Genomic DNA, 24,563 nt, shown 5'->3' with positions numbered 1-24,563 from the left:
CTATTTTAATACACATTATGTACATACATACTTACTCCATTGCATGGGCACATTTAGTATATGCACAACTCCGACCTCACCCTCTGCGGGGAAAACAATCTAAGATGGAGTCAGCGCCAATGCGCAATGGAGCCGAAAGGGAGGAGTCCCTCGGTCTTGTGACTCGAAAAGACTTCTTCGAAGAAAAACAACTTGTAACACTCCGAGCCCAACACTAGATGGTAGGATAATGCACAGCATGTGAATCTGCAGCGTCTCATGCCACGAACAGATGTACACTGGGTAAGTGACATTTTCCATATACACACATATATATCTGTTCGATGGCATGTGTAGCTGCAGATACACATGCTATGCATAAGCCCGACATCTAGTCTTGGGCTCAGAGTGAAACAAGTTGTTTTTCTTCGAAGAAGTCTTTTTTTGAGTCACAGGAACACATGACTCCTCCTTTCGGTGATAGTGCGCATGGGCATCGACTCCTTTGTTAGATTGTTTTCTTTCTGCTGTCGACGTGTTTCCTCTTACTCCGAGACTTTTGAACTGGAAGCTTTATAATAACTTCATTCTACCGTCTGTATTGTTTAGATCGCGTTTCCATCTGCAGTCGAGCTGATAGTACTGTCGGAAACCAAACAACGCCCTTTTAGGTGCTCCCGCCCTACTCGGGCCTATTCAGGCCTACCACGCCGGAGCCTGATGGATCGGACTCTATTCCGATTCTGTCCTCGATGCTCTCAAAATTTCCCTACACAGATCAACACATGATATGTAATCTGTCTCTTTCCCGAACATCGAGAAGAAGACTATGAAGCTTGTCGGTCGTTCCAGTCAAAAAAGACACTGCGTGACCGGAGAGCTAGGAGACTCGAAATGGCGTCGAAGCATATAGAGTCCAGACACCTTAGAAGAAGAGCAGGCCCAGATGGCTGTTTCGATCCAGGACACCGACTCCAAAGCAGTCGGATGAAGACAGCCAACTGATTACCGATCACTGCGGCTCAGCATGTGAGTACACCTGCCCCTACGCCCACTTCCAAGAGACCTGTAAAGGCCTTGGGTGCACAACTGCCAGAGAGCCATGGTTCAACCCGAAAGAAAATCAGCGGTGACTGAACTTTGGGGTCAGCACCGAAAATGGCAACACCTGTTTCGATGCCGGAGTCGAGCAAATCTATTAAAAGCTCCACATCTGAGTCGAGCCGACGTCCACACTCTTCAGAGTCGAAAATTCTACGTCCGGCTTCGGAGTCGAAACCACAGGCTGTACCTTCGGGACTGAAAAGGTATCCACTTCGGAACCGAAAAAAATCTTTTTATACACAGGAACAATGACTTTCAAGCCGATTAAAACACAGGTCAGAGACAATTGATGATCAATCCTCTAAAACAGCTATAACATCAGAATATCTTTCTGAAGACTCAGATATTCAGCCAGTCCTTGAAATCTTGGTCACCAAAAAAGGAAGGATACATGTTCAAAAGGAGACTGGGAAGATCATTGCTTCACCTCCCCCACTAACCAAGAGAAAGCTGGTGTTTCAAGAGACTCTTGACACTGCTCCACCACCAGCAAAGATGTTTAGAAGGAAGGAGAAACCATTACCTTTACATATTTCTCCACCACATTCGCCACAACTTTCTTTCTCTCCACCACCTACTACCCCATCACCATTGCCTTCACCAACACATTCCCATACATATTCGCGTGGAGGACAAGTTGACCCCTGAGAATTGTATGATCCAGATCCCATACCACTAAATGACCCAGACCTCTATCCGTCCAAACATTCGCCACCAGAAGATAACACGGCTTATACACAGGTCATTTCAAGAGCAGCTGCATACCATGGGGTTCAAATGCACGCTGAGCCTTTGGAGGAGGATTTTCTTTTCAACACATTGTCCTCCAATCACTCACAATACCAGTGCTTGCAGATGTTGCCTGGTATGCTTAGACACGCAGACGACATATTTAAAGAACCTGTTAAGGTGAGAATTTTGACTCCCATAATAGACAAAAAATACAAGCGAGCACCAACAGACCCGGTTTATATTACACAACAGGTACCACCAGACTCTGTTGTAGTCAGCACTGCTAGGAAAAGGGCCAATAGCCAATCTTCAGGGGATACCCCTCCTGCTGACAAAGAAAGCAGAACGTTTGATGCTGCTGGTAAGAGTGTAGCTATACAAGCAGCTAACCAATGGCACATTGCCAATTCACAAGCCCTGCTAGTGCAATATGACACGGCACACTGGGACAAAATGCAGGAATTTTTACAATACCTACCAAAAGAACATAAAAAAAGAGCTCAACAATTAGCAATAACCAAATAAGATCTGCTCTTGACGCAGCCGATACAGCAGCTAGAAGTATAAACACTCCCTCAAAACAGTGACTTCCTCAGTATACCACAACCCCACACATCTCCTGTGGGGGACAGACTGCAGCAATTCCACTCCCAATGGCAAAATATCACCACAGACCAGTGGGTACTTTCAATTATCCGCAATGGTTACTGCCTAGAACTCATTTCTAATCCTCCAAACATTCTCCTTCGCCATCACAGGCTGTCCCCAGAATACAGCGTTCTGGTACAACAAGAGGTACAATCGCTATAAAAGAAGCAATAGAATTGGTACCAAAATCTCAACAGGGAACATGAGTATATTCACTATATTTCCTCATATCCAAAAAGGATGGCGCACTCAGACCCATTCTGGATCTCAGACCACTTAATCTATATATCCTGTCAGAACATTTTCACATGGTAACTCTGCAGGACGTCATTCCAATACTGCAAAAACAAGATTACATGACTGCATTAGATCTCAAAGATGCCTATTTTCATATCCCCATACATCCAGCTCATCAAAAATACCCAAGGTTTGTAATAGCAGGAAACCACTACCAATTCAGAGTTCTTCCCTTCGGCATAACAACAGCTCCAAGGGTTTTCACAAAATGTCTAGCAGTAGTAGCAGCTTGCCTAAGAAGACAACACATACATGTCTTTCCTTATCTAGAAGACTGGCTAATAAAATCAAACAATATCATACAATGCCAGGAACACTCTCAATACTCAATAGAAACCTTACACACATTGGGGTTCACAATCAATTACCATCTTCAACCAACACAGGTTCAATCTTACCTAGGTGCTCTTCTCAATACGCAAAAGCCTTAGCCTATCCAAATACACAAAGGATACAAGCTTTTCAAAATCTTATATCACAGGTACAGCCCAATCAACGTTACACTGTAACGTTTATCATGAAACTATTGGGAATGATGGCATCATGCATAGCAATAGTACTGCATGCAAGATTAAATATGAGAACACTACAACAGCGTCTCTCACAGCAATGGTCTCAAGCACAGGGTCAATTGCAGAATCTAGTGTTGTTAGACCGCCAAACGCACAAATCTCTTCAATAGTGGAATCACAACAATTTAATAAAAGGGCGGTCATTTCAGGACCCTGTGCCTCAGACCACAATAGCAACAGACGCATCAATGATAGGCTGGGGAGCTCACCTCAGTATCCTTAACATACAAGGGGAATGGAATTCAATACAGTTAACTTATCACATAAACCATTTAGAATTGTTAGCTGTGTTTCTTGCCCTAAAAGCTTGTCAACCCCTTCTCAAGCACAAAACTGTTTTGATAAAAACAGACAATATGACAACAATGTATTAACTGAGGAAACAAGCAGGAACACATTCATCTCAACTGTCCCTTCTAGCCCAAACAATTTGGAAATGGGCAATTCACAATCACATTTACCTGCTAGCGTAATACATCCCAGGGATACACAATCAGCTAGCAGACCTACTAAGCAGGACACAGCAATAGATACACGAATGGGAGATTCAATCTCAGGTACTTCAAAAGTACTTTCAAATGTGGGGAACACCAGAAATAGACCTACTCGCAACAAGTGAAAACGCAAAATGCCAAAACTTTGCATCCAGACACCCACACCCTCTGTCTAAGGGCAATGCTTTATGGATCAACTGGCCAGGGATATTTGCTTATGCTTTTCCCCCATCCCGTTAATTCCATTTATGGTCAACAGACTGCGTCACACCTCTCTCACCATGATACTCATTGCCCCCATGTGGGCACGGCAACATTTGTACACAACACTCCTAGATCTGTCAGTAGTACCTCATCGCAAACTTGCAAACAGACCAGATTTGTTAACACAGAACAAACGTGAAATCAGACATCCCAATCCCAGTGTTCTCAATTTAGTGATTTGCCTCCTGGAGTCATAGAATTTGGATACTTACACCTTCCATTAGAATGTATGGAAGTTCTAAAACAGGCATGCAAACCTACAACTAGGAAATGCTATGCTAACAAGTGGAAACGTTTTGTTTACTACTGTCAGCCCAAAAATATAGCCCCACTTAAAGCATCAATACAAGATATTGTATGCTACCTACTTCATTTACAAAAAGTAAATTTAGCTTTTTCCTCTATTAAAATTAATCTTACTGCTATATCAGCATACTTAAAAACTATACAACATACTTCTCTCTTTAGAGTTCCTGTTATTAAAGAATTTATGGAAGGACTTAAGCGTATTATTCCACCAAGAACCCCACCAGTTCCTGCTTGGAATCTGAATATTTTAATCACAAGATTAATGGGACCCCCATTCGAGCCCATGCATTCATGTGATATTCAATTTCTAACTTGGAAAGTTGCTTTCTTAGTAGCAATGACTTTATTAAGAAGAGTTAGTGAAATACAAGCATTCACTCCGGAGGAACCATTTTTCCAAGTACACAAACATAAAGTAGTACTTAGGACAAATCCAGAATGTTTGCCAAAAGTAGTTTCTCCTTTTCACATTAACCAAACAGTGGAATTGCAGGTCTTCTTCCCACAGCCAGACTCAACTGCTGAAAGAGCGCTTCATACTCTTGACCTTAAAAGAGCTCTAATGTACTATGTTGATAGAGCAAAAGAGTTTAGAAAAACTAAAAAGCTTTTCATTGCTTTTCAACAGCCACATAAAGGAAATCCTATCTCTAAACAAGGATTAGCTAGATGGATTGTAAAATGCATCCAAACATGTTACATTAAAACAAAAAGACAACTTTTAATAACACCAAAAGCACATTCCACTAGGAAAAAGGTTCTTCCATGGCTTTCCTAGGTAACATACCAATGGCAGACATATGTAAAGCTGCCACATGGTCCACTCCACATACATTTACAAAACATTACTGTGTGGATGTATTTTCAAAGCAACAGGCCAATGTTGGTCTAGCTGTACTAAAAACTTTATTTCAAACTATTTAACTCCTACAGGCTAGCCACCACTGTTTTGGGAGAAGGACTGCTTTTTAGTCTATGCATAGCATGTGGATCTGCAGCTACACATACCATCAAACGGAAAATGTCACTTACCCAGTGTACATCTGTTCGTGGCATGTAGTGCTGTATATTCACATGCACCCTCCCTCTTCCCCGGAAGCCTGTAGTCGTTGCAGTATTTATTTGTACATATGTATGTACATATATATATTTTTTTATATTTACATGGACATCTTATTTACTTACTACATTTAGTTGTACATTTACATTCTTTCGCTCTATCACTCCTTCCTACACCCTTCTGCGGGAAAACAATCTAACAAAGGAGTCGATGCCCATGCACACTATCACCGAAAGGAGGAGTCATTGGATGCCGTGGCTCGAAAAAAGACTTCTTCGAAGAAAAACAACTCGTAACACTCCGAGCCCAACACTGGATGGCGTGACCTATGCATAGCATGTGAATCTGCAGCACTACATGCCACAAAGAGATGTACACTGGGTAAGTGACATTTTCCATATATATATATATACACACACACATATACCCTCGTGTCCAACTCACATTCTCTTCTTTATTTTTTATTTTAAATTATTTTTGAGAACCACGGTACTCACCACACAAGCTTCCACCCCATGGTTCCACTGGGAAGCTTGCATAGCACTGTGGTCATGAAGTTGAAACTTGTGCAGCAGCTTCTGCTGGAGTACCACTGTGCCTGGGTCCTGCAGAACCAGCAGCCCAGGAAAAAAAATATAATCACTGGGTTGTCCCCCCCCGCACCCCCCCCCACACACACACACTCCACCCAATTCCCCCCAACCCCCACCTCCCCACCAACATGTGGGGAGTCTGGGTATTCCTAAATTGCCACCTTTTTCACATTTTTAAAAATGTTTTCAGGATAACCTAATAAAAACTTTTGAACTGAAAAATAAATTTTTCAGGACACGGGGATCAAGACCTATAGTGACAGCTCCGTAAACTGTTTCAGTGAGATTTTGTTTTTAGAATAATAGCTTTTGTCTAATTTCAACACCACATAAGTACAGCCATGTAGTAAATTTGGAGAAAAGCGAGGAGCATACTTCCTACGTCTATATCAAAGATGTAGCACTGCTCTCCCAACCACGACATTTGCCTACTTGTTCTTCCAAGGGAGGGGGACACTCCACATACATCTGAATAAAAAATAATAAATGCCCATGCTTTGCATCTCAGTTTTCACAACCCCAGTCTATAGGGATTCCTCAATGTCTTAAATGATCAGGCAGCTTCATACACTTCTCCACTTCTTCCAGTGATTCACTGGGTGGTACAGAAAATGTCCACACACTCATGATGTTAATCTTGCACTAACATATGCCAGAAAGGTATAGTACACCAGGTTTTCAATATGTTGTCATTTACCCATGTCCTTAGTATTGCACTATCATGTGCCAAAAAGGTATAGTGCTCCTGGTGTATAAGATGTCCATACAGTCATGTTGCAGGCTCAGCGTTTGCCCAAACATGTTAACAGTGTAAAACAGTCAATTTGTTAAGGAAGCATCTTCTCCACATTATGAGCGAGCTAAGCTGGAAAGCGAAAAAGCTTTGTTCACTCCTGTGAATGGACTTTGTTCTTCAGCTTACTGTAATTCCGTTACACCTAGAGCAATACCTTTATGGTCTAGTCTACGCTCAATTCGTGTGCATTTGTGGCAGCCTGCATGCAAAATAGCCAATCATTTTCTGTTTAGGAAATCGCTATCATTAAATCCTTCATGCTTGGATTAAGAAGAGTTATCCAATCTAGGGCATGCTGTGTCCACACTTGGGATATCAATGTTATCCTGTGTCCTCTTGAGCCACTGCAGTCATTCTCACTTTAGGCGTTAACAGGGCAAGTTGAATTTCCGGTAGCAATTACTAACCTGTTCAGTTAGTGAATTATAAGTGCCATCAGTGGAAGACACTTTTTCATGTCCACAAAGGTAAGTTTATAATTCCTTCCAAAGTTGGCATCGCCTCTCACCTCACTCGAAGCATTGAACTTCTAACCTTCTTTTCAAACTTTCAAGCAAGACCGAAAGGGCACTCCATTCACTATATGTTAATTGAATACTAAATGTGTTTCATAAACTGTTTCTGAAAGGAGCATAGCCTGGTGAATATTGCGAGGCATTCTGGTTTCTTATTAACGCGAAACAATTCCGCAGGCCCATTCATAAAAAGGAACACTACAATTTTCCCTGGTAACATGAATCATATGGATATTTGCAAGACAACTGGTAATCTGCCTGTACATTAAAAAAAATATTTGATAATCTAAAAAAAATGGAAGCACAAGTAGGTCTAATGATCTACAGCTAACTCTGCTTTCTGTCCATCTCAGTCTCATGAGGATGAAACACATGCTGCAAACAGAAAATGTGTCTTACCTCTGACCAACTGTTTGCAGCTTGCCATCCTGTAGATTTGAGTGTGCCACCCGCCTTCTGTATGGAGGTCAAGTTAGGGGGTTGACAGTTAGCTTTATTAAGCATTTCACACTGTTTTTGTGATCTACAAGCAGACACGTTCTCTGAATGGAAGGTTGGGTAAATACAGTAATCAACGTTGGAGTTGGCATGCTCTTGCATTGTAGATTTCAGATATGTAATCACAAGTTAAATTTTGTACCATAAGTACATTTCTTAAGGAACAAACAGCACTAGATGTCGGTATAATGCTCATTTCAGGAACATACAGCGCAGCAAGCAAGAGACAATTGCGTTGTTTATAGTTAAGTGGCATTTTGTCTTCACCATACTGCTACTTCAAAGCAGCAATTCCACAAGAGGTTCCATGAAAAATTATTTTGACTATTAACCGTTTTAAAATCTAAAACATCATAATTCCACTTTTTCGTTGTGTGTAACTATGCATTTTAAGGTACAAAAATATCCAGTAAAGTGACAAATAGAGTGCGTAGACATTGCGGGTGAACCACTGCTCTGTAAGCGGTATATTATAGGGATAGGAAAGGTCCTTCAAACTCTTTGCTGAACTTCGTTAGACCCCCTATTGTTGTTTAAGACTGGGATTCTGTAGATTCCAGGTGTGCACTTCAGATTAGATTTCCATTAAATCAACCAACCCTTGCCAACTGTCTAATTACAGGTCCATTTTTCACTTGTTCCAGTGAAAGAGTGCTACACATTCAGTTCACCGTGCTCTGCTTTGGACTTACCAGAGCCCCTCAGGTGTTCACCAAAGTGATGGCGGTGGTTGCAGCTCATCTGCGGGGATCAGGGGTGCCAGTGCTTCCTTCTCTCAATGACTGACTGTGAAACGTGGGCTCGCCCCAGGCTGTCGCCTACAACCTCCAGACTACAGTGGACCTCATGCATTCGCGGGGGTTCACTATCAGTATGCTAAAGTCACACCTCACTCCCTCTCAGATGCTCCCCTTCATTGGAGCTGTTTTGGACACGGTGCAGTTTTGGTATTATCCTCCTGAACGGGGAGTCCACGATATTCTGGCTATAAAACTGATGTTTCAACCTCTATCCTGAATGTCCGTGAGACTGACTCTGAGGCTGCTGGGCCTCATGGCTTCCTGCATCCTGCTTGTAACACATGCCCACTGGCATATGCACGCTCTGCAGTTCCAGTGGGCACAACTTGAAGGGAATCTCTCCGACATGGTCCAGATCTCGGAGGACACCTCAGAAGATCTGCGGTGGTGGCAAACAAATCAAAATTGGGACAGCAGCAACACCCTAGAATAATTTAGGTTGTGTTGTGACTTACCCTGACATTCCTGTGGTCACTGCTTGGACAGGGTACATACCTCTACCAACTATAGACCCAGTTTCTAAAAAGTATTTTTTAGTGGTTGGAGTGGTGCAGATATTACAGATCGAGACTTTTTTTCGTAGAAATTGGGAAATATAGCCCAATTACCGCACTTGCTTTGCCTAAGATTGAACATTGGGAACACTTGTAAAAGGCAATGCTTGGTAGCAAAGGACTTTTATTAATAATTTATGCTGATAAATGCTCTAACACTGCAAATAAATTAATACATTAAAATTAATTCTGTGTTTTTAAAACGTGTTCCAGATTAAATCACATCTGATTTATAATCGCAGTGAAAGGTGCTTTTGATGTTGTCAATTTTCAAAGATGGTTACCATTCTATACTTTTCTGTCTTACAGAATTACTTTTTACTCTCTTCTTCTATGGACAAGACGGTACGACTGTGGCACATATCTAGAAGAGAATGTCTATGTTGCTTCCAGCATATAGACTTTGTCACTGCAATAGCTTTTCACCCAAGAGTGAGTATTTCTCTCTTTAGCAGCAGAGCTGCCACCAATTCATTTTGAAACTTTGTATCACTGCCTGCAACTGTTGTATGTGATTTTGTGGATTTACCTGGGATTGCAGTTGTACTTGTATTTATATAGCGCATACTGCTCCTGATGAGGCATTGAATCGCTTTTCCGCGAGTAGTATGCTACTCCGGAACGCAAAAGGATTAGTGGTGGATTAGTAAAAGGAAATATGAGTACAGAATTAGTATAGGGAGGTCTGATTTAATCTGAGTAGAGGACATGTGAGTCTGTATTTGGATTGAATAGAATAATGGAGGGATAGAGGAGGGAAGAATCCAAAAGTGTTAACTGGGAGATCATAGTTGTAAGATGAGGGCTGGGATGAGTAAAGGAGCGATGTAGGAAGGAAGAGTTTGTGGAAAGAGATTACGGAATTCATAATAGTAAAATGGGGTTTAGGATGAGTCAAAGGAGAGATACATGAGATAATTTAGTAGGGTTGTTTGTGAGATCACAGGAGTAAACTGAGGTTTGGGGTGAGCCAGGAGGAGGTAGAGGAGGGAAGAGTTATTTTTGAGATCATAGTATGAGAATGGGTTTGGTATGAATCAGAGATTGGAGATAGAGGATAGATAGATAGATAGAGGTATAGGGTGATGGTGAGAAAATAAAGCTTTTGAGAGAGTATTTTTTTTTCCTCTTGTACAGCAGGACTAAAGTAATAAATATACATATACATGATTACATGGTAAGGGAATATGTGTGTAAGGAATGTACTATATTGAGATGTAAGTTTTATTGTATAAACAGACTTTCAAGAGTTGCAGTATTTGAAGTTAATTTATTTGTGCACTTTTATAAAAATTATTTTATCTTTACTCAATATTTCAATACTGAAATGCTTGTAGATAAATAGTTAAGATATTTACCTATTGTGATAAATAAAATAAAAACACTCATAATCATCTAATCAAACAACTTACATATAAACTATGCAATGACCAATTAACATGTTAAACGTACGGTGTGTATATATATATATATATATATATATATGTGTATATATATTCATACATAAACCTACACATATATACATTTAACTGTAAGTAAACTATACATTTGTTAAAAACAGGTATAAAGAGTATGTATATATTTTAAGATAAAATAGTTATACCTATTTGTACAAAGAAATACACATATCTAGATATTCACATATAATCAGATTATAAATGTTTACGTACATGGGGATACACAGCCCATTGCTGTTTAAATTTGATGGTTATGTAGGAAAGAGCCAACTCTTGAGTAGTCTTCTGAAGATAAGTTAGTTATCTGTGGATCTTATATTTGGGGGTAATGAATTCCATAGTTTGGCCGCTTGAAAAGCAAAAGATGTTCCTTCTGTTGTTTTTTTCCTATATGGTGTCTATTGAGGCGGGGTGCCAATCATGTGTGGCGGTTTCTTTGTTGAATGTATTTGGTGATTTTGAAAAGCGGTCCTGTTCCATGTATTGTTTTGTGGGTGATACAAAGCAGCTTGAAGGTGGATCTTCTGGCAATATAGGTCCCTCAAGGCAGGGGAGGTGTGGGCTTGTGGCTTGCAGTAGTAGTCTGGTAGCTGAGTTCTGAATGTGTTGCAGTTTTTTCATAGTAGATACAGGTGATCCATGATTGAGGCAATTAGCGTAATCCAGTTTAGATAGTACAAGAGAGATAGTAACCAGCACCTTGTGTACAAATCCGAGGTGGGGGACGATGCATTGTAGTGTTTTAATGGTGATGAAGCTTGATCTTGCTTATTTAACAAGGTGCTGTTTGTATAGGCCAATATATGAGTACAAGGAGCGCGGCCAAGCAAATTGGCCAAACGTACCAGGAATTGAGTGGGCTGCTGACTGAAGTCCTTGCTGAAACCGAGGGGTGCACCGGTGTCACCTGCTTCAGCAGAGAGCAATCTGATGCCAAGAGAGCGTCCTCATAAGTCTCTCCTGCAGTCCTGAGCAGAGTGGCTAAGCTGCCTTGGGGGAGCACAGGTGGGAACACTGCTGCCTGTTTAGGGACCGTGGCTGGCGGACGCCAGGGGGCACAGCCTACCTGCTGAGTGGCAGAGTGGACCTACTGAAGGCAGCCCTCTGGTCTTGGCCAGCGTCCCGGGCACCTCTCTCTCCTTTCTTTCTTCGGCAGCTGTGGTCACATGGCCCTGCCTTAGATCCAGGGGATGTGGGGTGCGCTGTGGCCCACTTGGTGACTAAATTGAAGAGCGGCTGATCACGGGGCAGTCTGACTGATTGCCTGCTGGCTCATGGGAGAGGCCCCTGAGAAGTGCCAGGAAAGACACCTTGAGGTCCGGCCGTAGACCGCAAGGTGGCCTGGATGGGTGGCAGACACTGAGGACTATGGCAAAAGAGCAGGGCTGGTGCTCTTGACCTGCGAAGATTCACTTTGCCACAAGTGGGAGTGGAATGACCCATTGGGACAATACTGCGCCGGTGCGGCAAGCATGGGGGTGCCTTATGACCGCTGGAGCTATGTTGCCGAAGCGGGTGGTACCTTAGGCCTGGTGGGTGACATGGAGTGTACTGTTCATTAGGGCCTGCAGTTTGGAGCAGGAGTGGGATCAATTGTTACCCCCCAGACGGAGTGCGTCTGGCTGTCGACCACTGCGTACGCGGCCTGGAGACTGAGGGCTATGATTCAGAGGCACGAGGACCATAGGCAGTGGATACTTAAATTGGAACTAGCTGGTGGATATGCGTTGATGCTCCCACACGAAGACCAAGGGCAAGGACAGATTGGCCTACTCACATCCTGCAAACACCATTACTTAGTACACTGCTCCGAGCCAGCAGACCCAGAGACTCATGCGACAGGGAGGGGCGGACAATACTGAGGGCTCCCGGAAGAGGCATCAGGAGCCCTCCAGGGCTGAGCTTTTGGCGACCATACATGGCTTCTAGACTGCGTTCTAACACAAAATAGAGACTGTCTCTATAGATGTCAATCTCCTTCATGCTGATCTGTGGAAAGTAGCAGATAAAGTCACAACTGCTGGAGACAATATCAAGGTGCTGCAGGGGGAGGTAGCAGCCCTTAAGTGTTAGATGGCCCAAATTTCCATGGTCTCTGGCGAGCAGAAGGGTCCATTACTGTGGAGGAAGATTCATACTCGGTGCCACTGGAATTGAGCAACAACAGACGAATGCATTAATGAAGTAAGGGCAAGCAAATTATGCACCTCGGAAGGGTACATTATTTAGCATGCAAGGATTGTGTGTCTGGGCCTCAAAACAACGTTGCCAGTAAGATACAAACAGTGGCAGTCTGCTTGTTAGACTTCCAGGCGCTGTATCTCTTTTTTGGGGGTATTCATTGCCATTCCACGCATTTCTTATGGTACTCGACAAATAGAGTTCTGTCATATGCTGTTTTAAAAATTGCCTCCATTCTGGATGACGACAGACCTGTAAAGTAATTTGCCAGGATGGAAAGTTTAGACTCATTTTAAGTGTATTAATGTGATTTGGAAGCTCGAACACAGAACTAATTGTGGCAAGTCAATCAATTTAGTACATTTGTATCCGAACAAACCATATATATATCCACTGGTTCACAGAGAAGGACCTAACTTTTGCACTTCTCATTTATTGTTTTCTACAATTTTCACACTGTGTCCTTCACAATGTACCGGTTTCATTCCATCTGCAGTAATGTAATCTGTGGGCTATAACCACGCCCATCTCACGCCCAACACTTTCATTAGCTCCTGGGCCTGCCTTTCAAAATTCCCTTGATTTTCTAGGTAAATGCTTTGTTTGTCCCGCCTTGAGGCTGCTTTGTTATGCCTTGCGGACTGACTTTGTTACATGGATTATTGCATGATTGGCAATGTACCTTTGTGTGTGTGCACTACTTTTTTCTCCTGTTTTGCTGCTTTGCGCAGAGGCCATGGCGCTTTAAAGTTTCATATAGCGCAAACTACATCGGAGCACCACTTTGCATGAGTATCAGTTTCACTGTAACCGAATCGGAGTCGTTTACTTTTTTCTTTTGTCTCTCACCTTTGTGCCCCCAAAATCTCCCCGTTGCTGTCACTGCGGCCTGATTCCACTGACACCGCATTTGGCCCTGTCAAAATTAGCCCTCACACTATCAAACTGCATTTCTGGAAAGCTTTTTAATTAGTGCAGTTTTTTATCAGACTGTATATGCTAACTGCTGACCCGCCTTGCAGGAAGGCACTCTGTTCTGTCATTTAACAGCTTCACATCACTTAACTGCTCTAGTTAGTGTTCTGCCTTTCCTGTCTTTTTTTGGGTGGACATTAAAGGGGCTTCGTTAATGTTTGCATTCTTTCAGCAGTTATTAATTTACAACTCTTCTGCTGCGTATGTTGTGGTTTCTGTGTCCATTGAGAGAACGGTTTGCTCTTACGGACATTCATAGATTTTCTCTGTACTGAACTCAAGCCCTTTAAACACATGTTTTAGGGGGCGGAGCCAAGCGCCGAGGAAGATGGCGGCTCAATTCTAGAGCCGGACGGAACGGGGAGAAGGAAGGGGACTAAGCATGCTTTTCCCCCGTCAAATCATATAAAAAAGCCAAAAATAGTTAATCGGAACCCCACAGGAAACTACTGAAACTGGAAAATTTAAATAAGACTCGCCTTATCTTTACTGCTGTGGAGTTTATTGACACTCCCTTGGAAACAAAGATACGGAAATCGGAGCACCAAGACAAAATGATATTTCTTTCTTTGCATTCTTCAATAACAAATAATGCTTGCCATCTGGATATCATCGGTCATGCACTCCACGCTAACCCCATAATGCAAAAAATCTTAAAATATACAGTGCACAGTGTACAATAGGGGGAAATGTGGACTTGAACGACGCTCACTTCAAATCGAAAGTCACGAAAGGAAATTCAGACATGCAATGTAACTTTCCGATCCATAACTTTTGGATAATGCAACCACGATGCACCAGATATCGTCAAATAATTAAGAAACACACACTCTGAACTTATGTTTGTTTGACAATACTACTTCACGTTTTTTTTTCTTTTAAAGGAAAAAAAACAAGGAGAAAAGAGGATAGAAACGAAGGAACAAGGGGAAAAGATATAAATTAAAGCTTATAAAAACGAAACGCATAACGTGGACTTATATGCTTGAGACTTTCTCTCTCACCCTGGAGGGTTACTAAAATGTTCGGACATTGAATATAAGTGTTCTTCTTAATTTCAACCTCTGCAGTCGACATCTACATGGGTGATTGTATAAAGGATTCAGTTTTTATTCTTTTCCCATTTTTCTTTTTTTTTTTTCTTTCATTGGTCTCTCCTCCAGAGAAAAGGCATACTAAGACTGCATTAATAACCAACAAAGTTGCTTGTTCAGTTTCTACAACTTAAATAATACTACTGTAGTGTAGTAAATCATAAAATCTACATGACGATTAAACTTTGCAAAAATAAAATCCACTTCAAACTCGTTATCAACAAATTATATATCGGTTCTTTATTCAAACGTGACACAAAGCGTTGCCCAAGCAACCTCGTATTTTTTTTTTTCTCTTCACAGCAGTAATGCTCCGTCAAATACATGGGTCTACACATCAAAAGTACAACTCATATTAAATTTACAAACTAAATCTGGAAAAATCTTGCTCTCTTTTCTCATTGAAGGCACTACACAGTGGGCTTTACCTTATCAAGGCAACTTTGATACCAACCATAAATAAGTTTCTGGAACGTAATAGATACCATACATGTCAGATCCTAAAGTTGTGCGTCAACTATCATATAGTGCAACCTTACAAACAGTACCAGAGATTGCAAACTCACAGCACATAATGGCTGAATCCGCTGCTGCATCTACAACGAATATGGATACTATCTTGAAAGAACTTCTAGCCATAAGATCGTCCATTTCCTCTTTAGAACACACAGTATCCACTAATACCACGGAAGTCCAAGGACTGATAAATGAAGTTGTAAAATTCCAGATTAATATGCAATCAACGGATGCTCGTCTTTCGGCTGTTGAAAACCTCATCGACAAGATACCTGACAATAGTCAAGATATTGGATACCTGCAACAAAAAGTGATCGAGTTAGAAGACCGAAGCAGAAGGAATAATCTACGTATCATTGGCCTTCCGGAACAAATAGAAAAGGACAATATTTTGGACACTTTGACCACTTTTCTTCCAACCTTAACGAAAATCACCTTTTCACAGCCACTTGATTTTCAAAGAGCCCACTGTGTACGTTCACGTGGAATCACATCATCTACGAGACCTAGACATGTTTTGGCATGCTGTTTACATCAACAGGCCCGTCAAATCATAATGGCCGCCAAAAAACATGGACCTTATGAATATGACTCATCCCAGATAATAATTACAGCAGATTTTTCTGCACCTACAAATTTCAAAAGGAAACAATTTCTAAATTTACGTACTAGGTTAAAGAAAAGAGAGATCAAATATGGCCTTTTGGAACCTGCCACCATGATTGTGACTTTTCAAGGGAAAACTAAAGAATATTTTGACCCTCACGATCTAGAATCCTTTTTGAATGACCTTGATGATAAAGACACTGAAATGGAACACAAATGTACCTCAAATACAGACGTTATAGAACCCACACCTTCTATCTCTGCAGAGGATACAGATCAAGGTGAATGGATACCTGTGCAGGGACAATGGACACATGGTGGTAAATTTAAGGCATGGAAAAAAAATCACCCAAGAGACAAATCCAGATCTCCCATCAAACCATGAGTAAAGTTCAGTATATTAATCCTAGAGGGGTGGTTTGTTATATCTATGACGTAGGAAAATATATTCTATGTCCTAACAATAGTGTTCCCTCTCCTTTTTTCCTCTTCTCTATCTTCCTTTCACAGCTTCCAGGCTTCTATCCCCTGATTAAAGTTCAATCACTCAGTGTACATACTGTCTTATCTATTAAGTTGGACAGTCCAGTAATAATCGACTCTTCTGATAAGTGATACTTTCCTGTTACTACATTTTCAACGAATCCATATTGAGTTAAAGATTCAAATCTCATATAATTACATAACTATAATCATAATATTCTAAATTCTTTTTTTCTTCTCTCATATTCTTTTCTCTCAACTCTTCTACTTCTTTTATCCATTTTCATAGATTGGCATTATATATTTCTATATTTTGGGTTTTTCTTTTTTTTAAATATTTTTTGATATCATTATAATATGTCTTCTAACAAGTTAAAACCTCTGAATGTTGTATCTTTAAATGTTAACGGTTTGACGCACTTTATTAAGAGAACAAAAATAATTAGTTATCTTGGTCAACAAAAACCAGATATTGCTTTATTACAAGAAACACATCTTACTGAATCAGAAAGTGAGAAACTGCAGAGAGAATGGATAGGTCAAGTAATACACGCCAATATAACTCATAAAAATCCTATGGATACTGCCACACCCATCCGGAAATGTGGAGTGGCTATCCTTTTCAATAAAAACCTACCATATAAAATCTTACAAACCTGGACAGATGATGAAGGCAGATATGCATTCGTTAAAATACGTGTCAGAAACGAAACTGCCATATGATTATAGGGTCAATATATGCACCTACTGATTCCAAAACGATATTTATTACAAAAATTACTAGATTACTTTAATCTTTTGGACCCACCAAAGTACTGATTGGTGGAGATTGGAATGTTACAATAGACCCATTTATTGACAAATCTGGTAAACCAGATACCCATCATTCCACCGACAGATATATCCTGAAAGATCTTATGGATGACTTTGCTCTACAAGAACCTTGGCGTTTACTGCATCCACATGATAGAGACTATACTTTTACATCCTGTGCACACTCCATTCGTTCTAGAATAGATTATTTTTTAACATCACCAACATTGATACAGTCAATTTCACATGCAGGAATTAGTCCTTGTAGTATATCTGATCATGATTTAATAGATTTGCACATCAATATTGGACTTACTCAATCTCCTAGAACTCATTGGAGATTTAATACTTCAATGTATAAAACACCACAAGCTAAACTAGATCTATGTCAACATGTGGATCAGTTTCTAGATGAGAACAAAGATTCCGTCACAGATGCTAGCGTATTATGGGGTGCAGGCAAGGCTGTCATAAGAGGAATGATTATGAGGGATTCTTATCTACTTAAAAAAAAATTGAACGCAGAGAGGATCTCATTGGAACAAGAAGCTCAATCGCTTACGAAAAATTATAATAAATCAGAATCACCTATCCTTCTAAAAAAAATTACTATCAGTTAAGTTTAGACTTAATAATTTATATACCTCTCAAGCTGAAAAATGCTTATTCCTAATACGACAACATCATTATGAAAGGGGGGAGAAAGCAGGATGTCTCTTAGCTTATCAATTACGCCAACAAGAATCGTCTAGAACGATTTCTGCTATTGGGAACTCTTCAAATGACTTACTTACCCTACCTACGGATATAATAACCCAATTTCAACAATACTATGAAACACTCTATACCTCCTTGAACTGTGAAGATACATTAATGGAAGATGAATTCTTTAAAAAATAAAAAATCCCAAGATTGACTCAAGAACAGAAACAAAGATTAGAAGGACATATATCAATAGAAGAGATAGCTAAAGCTATTGAATGTCTAGCTACAAATAAAGCCCCGGGAGAAGATGGCTTCCCCATAGAATTCTATAAAATCACAAAAACTCAAATTATTCCAATTCTACACTCCTTTTTTTAATGCATCTCTAATCAAAAGCCACTTCCCACCTGAATTTCTAAGAGCGCGCATTACTGTACTTCTTAAACCCGATAAAGACCCTTTGGAATGCTCCAGCTATAGACCCATATCTTTAATAAATTCTGATATTAAAATCTTGGCCAAAATATTAGCGACAAGATTAAATTCAGTCATCACGTCTCTCATACATCCCTCACAAGTGGGATTTGTTCCATCGCGTTCCTCCTCTAACCATCTACGAACCATTCTGCACTTGTTATGGCAACAACGTAATAAACTAGACAAAAATATCCTTTTATCTTTAGACGCTGAAAAGGCATTTGATAGATTAGAATGGGGATATTTATTCCATACCATGGATAGAATGGGTATAGGTCCAGACTTTATTACGCTTGCTAAAGGAATGTATAACTCCCCTACAGCTGCGATTACCTGCAATGGCTTCACTTCCCCCTACTTTAAAATCTCGCGTGGAACCCGTCAAGGATGTCCTCTCTCTCCCTTGTTGTTCCTCATAGCATTAAAACCCTTAGCTATTGCAATCAGGCAAAATATCGATATACATGGTATCGCTACTTTATCCGGTGAGATAAAAGCTTTTTATTATGCTGATGATATTCTACTCACATTATCCAACCCAAATACCTCAATTAACACTCTGATTGATTTATTAACTCACTTCTCGGCATTCTCTGGATATAAGATCAACTGGTCTAAATGTGAAGCTTTGCCAATGAACACCTGTACCACTTCAACAACCTTAGGGGATCTACCTTTCAATTGGAAAACATCTCAATTGAAATATCTTGGGATCCTTCTCAATACGGGACTAAAAAATATTGCGATGGATAATTTGAACCCCATCATAGACAAACTTAAAAGAGATTTTGTTAGATGGTCTCAACTGAATCTGTCATTATGGGGAAGAGTGCAGATTATTAAAATAAACACAATTCCGAAATTTTATTATGTTTTTAACATGCTATCACTCCCCCTTACCTCGATTTTTTTTTTTTTTTTTTTTTTTTTTTTTTAAAGAATACAACTTCTCTAATAAGCCGTTTCATTTGGGGAGGGAAAAACCCCTGTATAAGTGGTGCGAAATTACACTCATCCTCCCTAAAAGGTGGCCTTAGACTCCCACACCTGGAAACTTACTGGATAGCACAACAATTATCTCACTCGACCTCCATGATATCTGAGAAAGACAAGATACCTATATGGGTCAATTGGAACAACATTTATTGAAAACTACCACTTCTTTGGCGATTTATTATACTAAATGTCCTAAATTCTCCTCATCCTCCAATCCAATCATTTATTCATCCCAATTAGCATGGCAAAAAGCACATAAAATTATAAACTGTAACGTCCATATACATTTAAATGCTCCGTTATGGAATAACTCAGCGATTATACATAAAGGAAAAGAGCTAAATTGGTTTATCTGGAAAAAATGTAAAGTCAACATATCAGACTTATATAATCGAAACAATTCTTTGAAATCATTTACACAACTACAAGAAACACATCGACTCCCGACATCACAACTTCATAACTATATACTACTAACATCGATTCTAAACACTATAACATCCTTGAATTCAGACCTTTTGATTCACTCATCCATTACACGCCATATTTATATATGGAGAAATTTTAAAGGCACGGTATCTGGCCTGTATTCTTTACTAATTGATAAATCTTTTTCAGATAATACATCCAAAGATCTACAATCTTGGTGGTCTACACGACTTAACATTACCTATACAGAAAAAGACTGGGCTAAACTTTTAGAGAATTATAATAAAGGGCTTTGTGATGCAAGGTTGAAACTTAATTACTTAAAAATTTTACATAGATGGCATTGGTCACCTTCGAAACTCTACTCTGCTAAACTTAGTAATGATTCCAATTGCTGGAGATGTGACCAGACCAAACGATAACTTACAACAATTTGACCAAATATGGAATGTATTCTTGACTAGCTAATAATTTCACTTCTCTTGTGTATTTCTTTAAATGTTCAATAATTCATAAATAATACCTCATGCCTTTATTATATTTTCAATATTATTGACAATAATCTTTTTTTTTTCTAGTTAGGTTGTAGACAAGTGTAACTTTGTAATAATATATTTGATCATTTTGACATAATATATATTTGTTTATTACATCTCTGTCAGGAATATCAGATATAATATAATTAACAATGTTTTATTTATGGAAAATATCTAAACATCTCACTGTACACTGGAATCTCTTTAATGTGAATCTAAGTTCTTTTTTTCTCTTTTTGTACAATCTATAATTATTTGTTCACTTATAAAAGTTTAAAAAGAATTGAAAAAAATAAATAAATAACACGTTTTAATTAAACATCCCTTTGAATGAGGTTCTCCGTCACTTCTGTTCTACTTTTGTGCGAGTGAAAGGCGGTGCCTTTCCTAATGATGTATCCGGCCCCTTCGAAGACATTACCAAGTTGTTCTTAATGTGGTGCAGGTGGGGGTCAGCAGAAATGTGAAAAGGTTCTGTGTCCGTGGCCTTTGCTTTCATCAGTGGCCTAGGAATAGCCAGCCTCATATCCTACTTGATTTGCTGATTTTTATCCTGAAACCTTATACCCTTAATGCCACTAACAAATTTAATTGATGTTTGCTGCGATGTCCTGGTACTAACAGACACATAAGATCTGGTAAGCCGCTCGCATTCAATGATATGAATTCTCTGTCGGTTTGCCTCTTGTACCTAAACTGGTGAAATGGGTTGCGGAGTATTTTTACCTCTCTGCCGTACTTATTCATTTATAGTAATAATAATAACTGTGGCAATTGTAGGATGTTCAAGCTCCCATAAAACTGCTCAGTGAATGTGTGGATTACCATCGACAAATATGATACCACTCGCTAGTCTCATCTTTAACATTAATTCGCTAGCTTCTGCAATACTGCCTTATGAAACAGCTTTTACAGCTACAGTGCATTGCTATCCTATTTTTTATGGGTGTACGCCTAGACAAACACACAGGACCTTGGAGTTGATTTAGAATTTGTAGAACAAGGAATTTAAACACCAACCCAGTGGAGTACCCTGTCCACCAATCGTTCAGTCCTCCCACCTCATTAAGAAACAAGCAGCCTGTAAACGTTCCATCTTCTCAACCTCAGTTGGCTCCTGAATCTTCCTCCAATGGCTAGAAAAAGTAGGATGAAACGGGGGAATGGCATTGCGCCACCTACCCTATACCACCAACCCTATTTAGGATGGATGTTTTAATGTGATTTTTAGGTTGAGCTTAGCAGCATGCAAGCTCTGCTCTTCGATATGTTGTAATCTACTCTGTGGGCTTTAACCATGCCCATCACTTTCATTCATTCTTGGGCCTGCCTTTCAAAATTCCCTTTATTTTGTCCATAAATGCTTTACGTTTGTCCTGCCGTGAGGCTGCTTTGGTACGCCTTGCAGACTGATCAGTTACATGGATATTATTGCATGATGGGCCAGATACCTTAGTGTGATGCACTGTTTTTTTCTTTTGCCTCGCTTCTTTGCGTTGCATGGCCGTATGCTGCTTCTTCCTGTTTCTTGTCAGTTGGGCGTGCCGCTGTTTCTTTGTGGTATCTGCACACAAAGCCTTCAAACTGAGTGGGAGTTCTTTTTTTATTTATTTAATACATTTTGTTTAAAAGGTTCCTATAGCGAAAACTCAGAGGAGTGCTGACGTTTCATATAGCGTGAACTCGATCGGAGGAGCACTTTACATGATTACGTGAAGTTTCATATAGCATGACCTCAAAATAATAATATAACAAATATAATAAAGGCAATATTTTCTGTTTTTTGCTGCAGATAGAGGAAGAAGGTAAATGGAAGTGCTTTAGTTGTATGCAGGGCCACTGGAATTATATGGCAGAGAGGACCAAATTATGCGGCAGGGTTGACCAACCTATGTGGCAAGAAAAGTCCAGTTACGCATTTGCAACGCCAATAGCTCTAACTCAAGAAAATGCGAGACATATAGCATTGCAAATGCTTGTTTAAATCTATGCAAGCCTGAGTTTTGAGCTCCTTGTACCACTCGAATTATTAGATTAAACATAATGCCAGGTGATGTGGATCAGGCTTTTTCAAGAAGGGTTTTTGTTTTACACTGACTTATTTACTCACAGATATAGAGAAGTTCAATAGATAATCTCAAATGTATGTAGTTCCATATTGCATCCTCCCAATTCTCTGATTAAAATGTCACTCTGCATGTGGCAAGAGGCAGGAAAGCTCAGGCATGCCTCCATGGAAAGTGCAAGAAAGGTGCTTGGAATTATACATGATATTTGGTCTGTATGCTAATGCTGTATTTAGCTTTGAGTTACCCAGTGGAACTTACCAAACTTAGACATTTCTGAAAAGTAGACACCAGAGGAGTCATGAATGGTGTGACCTGCTTGGATTCCATGGGTTGTGGGTATCTGGAATGCCCTGCAAGCATCCTGCCCTAAATAACAGAATGTTCTCACATTTCTGTGATGAAAAGTTTGTGCACAGTAGCTAAAATGGACCACTCAGCATTCTCACACTTGTACATATAAAAACAGTACTTTACATGTGTGGAAGGTTTGATGGTAACTAATGGAAGCATGGCAAACTGATCATGTGAAGTCATTGTGATGTCAGTTTGTTTCCCTGGTGGATTAAATGTTAGCCTATTCCGGTCCTGTGCAGTATGCCCACTCAGACATTTGGTGTACTGTTTTTATTGAGAGAAGTGGGGGAATGTTGGATCATTTGCCCAGAGTTCTGTCATTGAAAAGTTGTGAATTCGCAACCAGTAGTTCACATTTTCAGGGCATCCTAAGTAATAAAATGTTCTGGTATTCAGGGATTCCCATAGGTCTATAGTTTTTAGAAATGTTGGGAGTTTCTATTTTTCCTGGGTTCTGGATGACTAAATGGAAGCTACTAAGGCCATCCTCTTTGACAGCTCTTTCCATCAAAACATGTCCTTATGCTTAGTGTGTAAATTCCTGCATCAACCAATTGAAAACCCACATGCCTTATGCTCTCACACTCAGAGGAACACAGATGTGAGTTAAGCCTTAGCATGGAATTGTTCCTCCATTAGGAAGACTAGAGGGAATTACAAAGTTTTGGAGAAAATCTGCCCTATTTAACAGTTCTTCCAGCCAGGCAATTGGACAAGTCAAATATGCATTGAGCCAAGAAATATGATGGGTCATACAGAATTACCGGCTTATTTCACAGAAGAGTGATCTGAACATGATTTTGTTACCAGACCGAAGAATACCACAAAGGCACAGAAATTTCACCACAGGTTAAAAAAAGTGCCACCTCCACATGATGGTTTTTCTGAACATGCAGCACGATTTACAGAGTCCGAACAAACTCATTCCAAGTTTCTATTCCTGTCACCTGAGTAGACCAGAAAGCCTGCCATGCAGCATGAGGAGGTTCAGTCTCTTTGGAGCCATATATTGCTGAACCGTGAAAACAAACACAGAGAAGCATATTCAAAAGACATTTACTGAAAAGGATAGTTGGGGCTCAAGACAACAATGAATATCCATTGACCTGTGTTGTGGCAAAGCATCACAGGGATATGCTTAGGATAGCACACACTTCCTAGTCAACCAGCCCTTCATTACATAGTTTATAATTGTGTGCCAAGACTGAAATGAGGCAGAAAATATCATTTGAAGTGTAATTTCACCAACTATTCACCATTGTCTCATTCCTAAGTGTATTAAGAACACTGAGTCACATAGAGAGCTCCAGCCATCCACCTTCAAGTTGACACCACACATTGACCATCTTTGCTGCATCATCACAGAATGGAAAAATGGATTTGGCTTACTTGTGTGAGGCTCTTGTCGTACAACATGAGGATGTATTGAATCCGTGCATACTTAAGTCATATAATGTAGACCCGTGGGGGATTAGGGCATCTCCTATCGGCGATCCTTCAGTGTAAATGCAGTCCTGCATAGGGTTGCAATGCAGCATGGCATCACTTTGGATAATAAACAATAGGATACATTTTTCCTTGTCAGAGGCTGGCTCAGTTTATGGTGTACACCTATGGTGTGGCACCCTATACTGAGTCCAGGTAAACCTTAGTGATA

The 24,563-nt window shown here is 40.1% G+C and overlaps 1 protein-coding gene across 1 annotated transcript in view; it reads left to right on the top strand.

The window, feature by feature from the left end:
• WDR44 (WD repeat domain 44) overlaps positions 1 to 24,563 on the top strand; it is a 464,168-nt gene that overhangs the window by 272,254 nt on the left and 167,351 nt on the right. The window contains exon 14 of the mRNA XM_069212536.1: positions 9,525 to 9,647. Coding sequence (XP_069068637.1) covers positions 9,525 to 9,647 — 123 coding nt within the window. The remainder of the gene's footprint in view (positions 1 to 9,524; positions 9,648 to 24,563) is intronic.

Source organism: Pleurodeles waltl, chromosome 2_1 (assembly GCF_031143425.1).
Source record: "Pleurodeles waltl isolate 20211129_DDA chromosome 2_1, aPleWal1.hap1.20221129, whole genome shotgun sequence".
Lineage (NCBI taxonomy): Eukaryota > Metazoa > Chordata > Amphibia > Caudata > Salamandridae > Pleurodeles > Pleurodeles waltl.
This window is presented reverse-complemented; position numbering and strand designations above follow the sequence as displayed.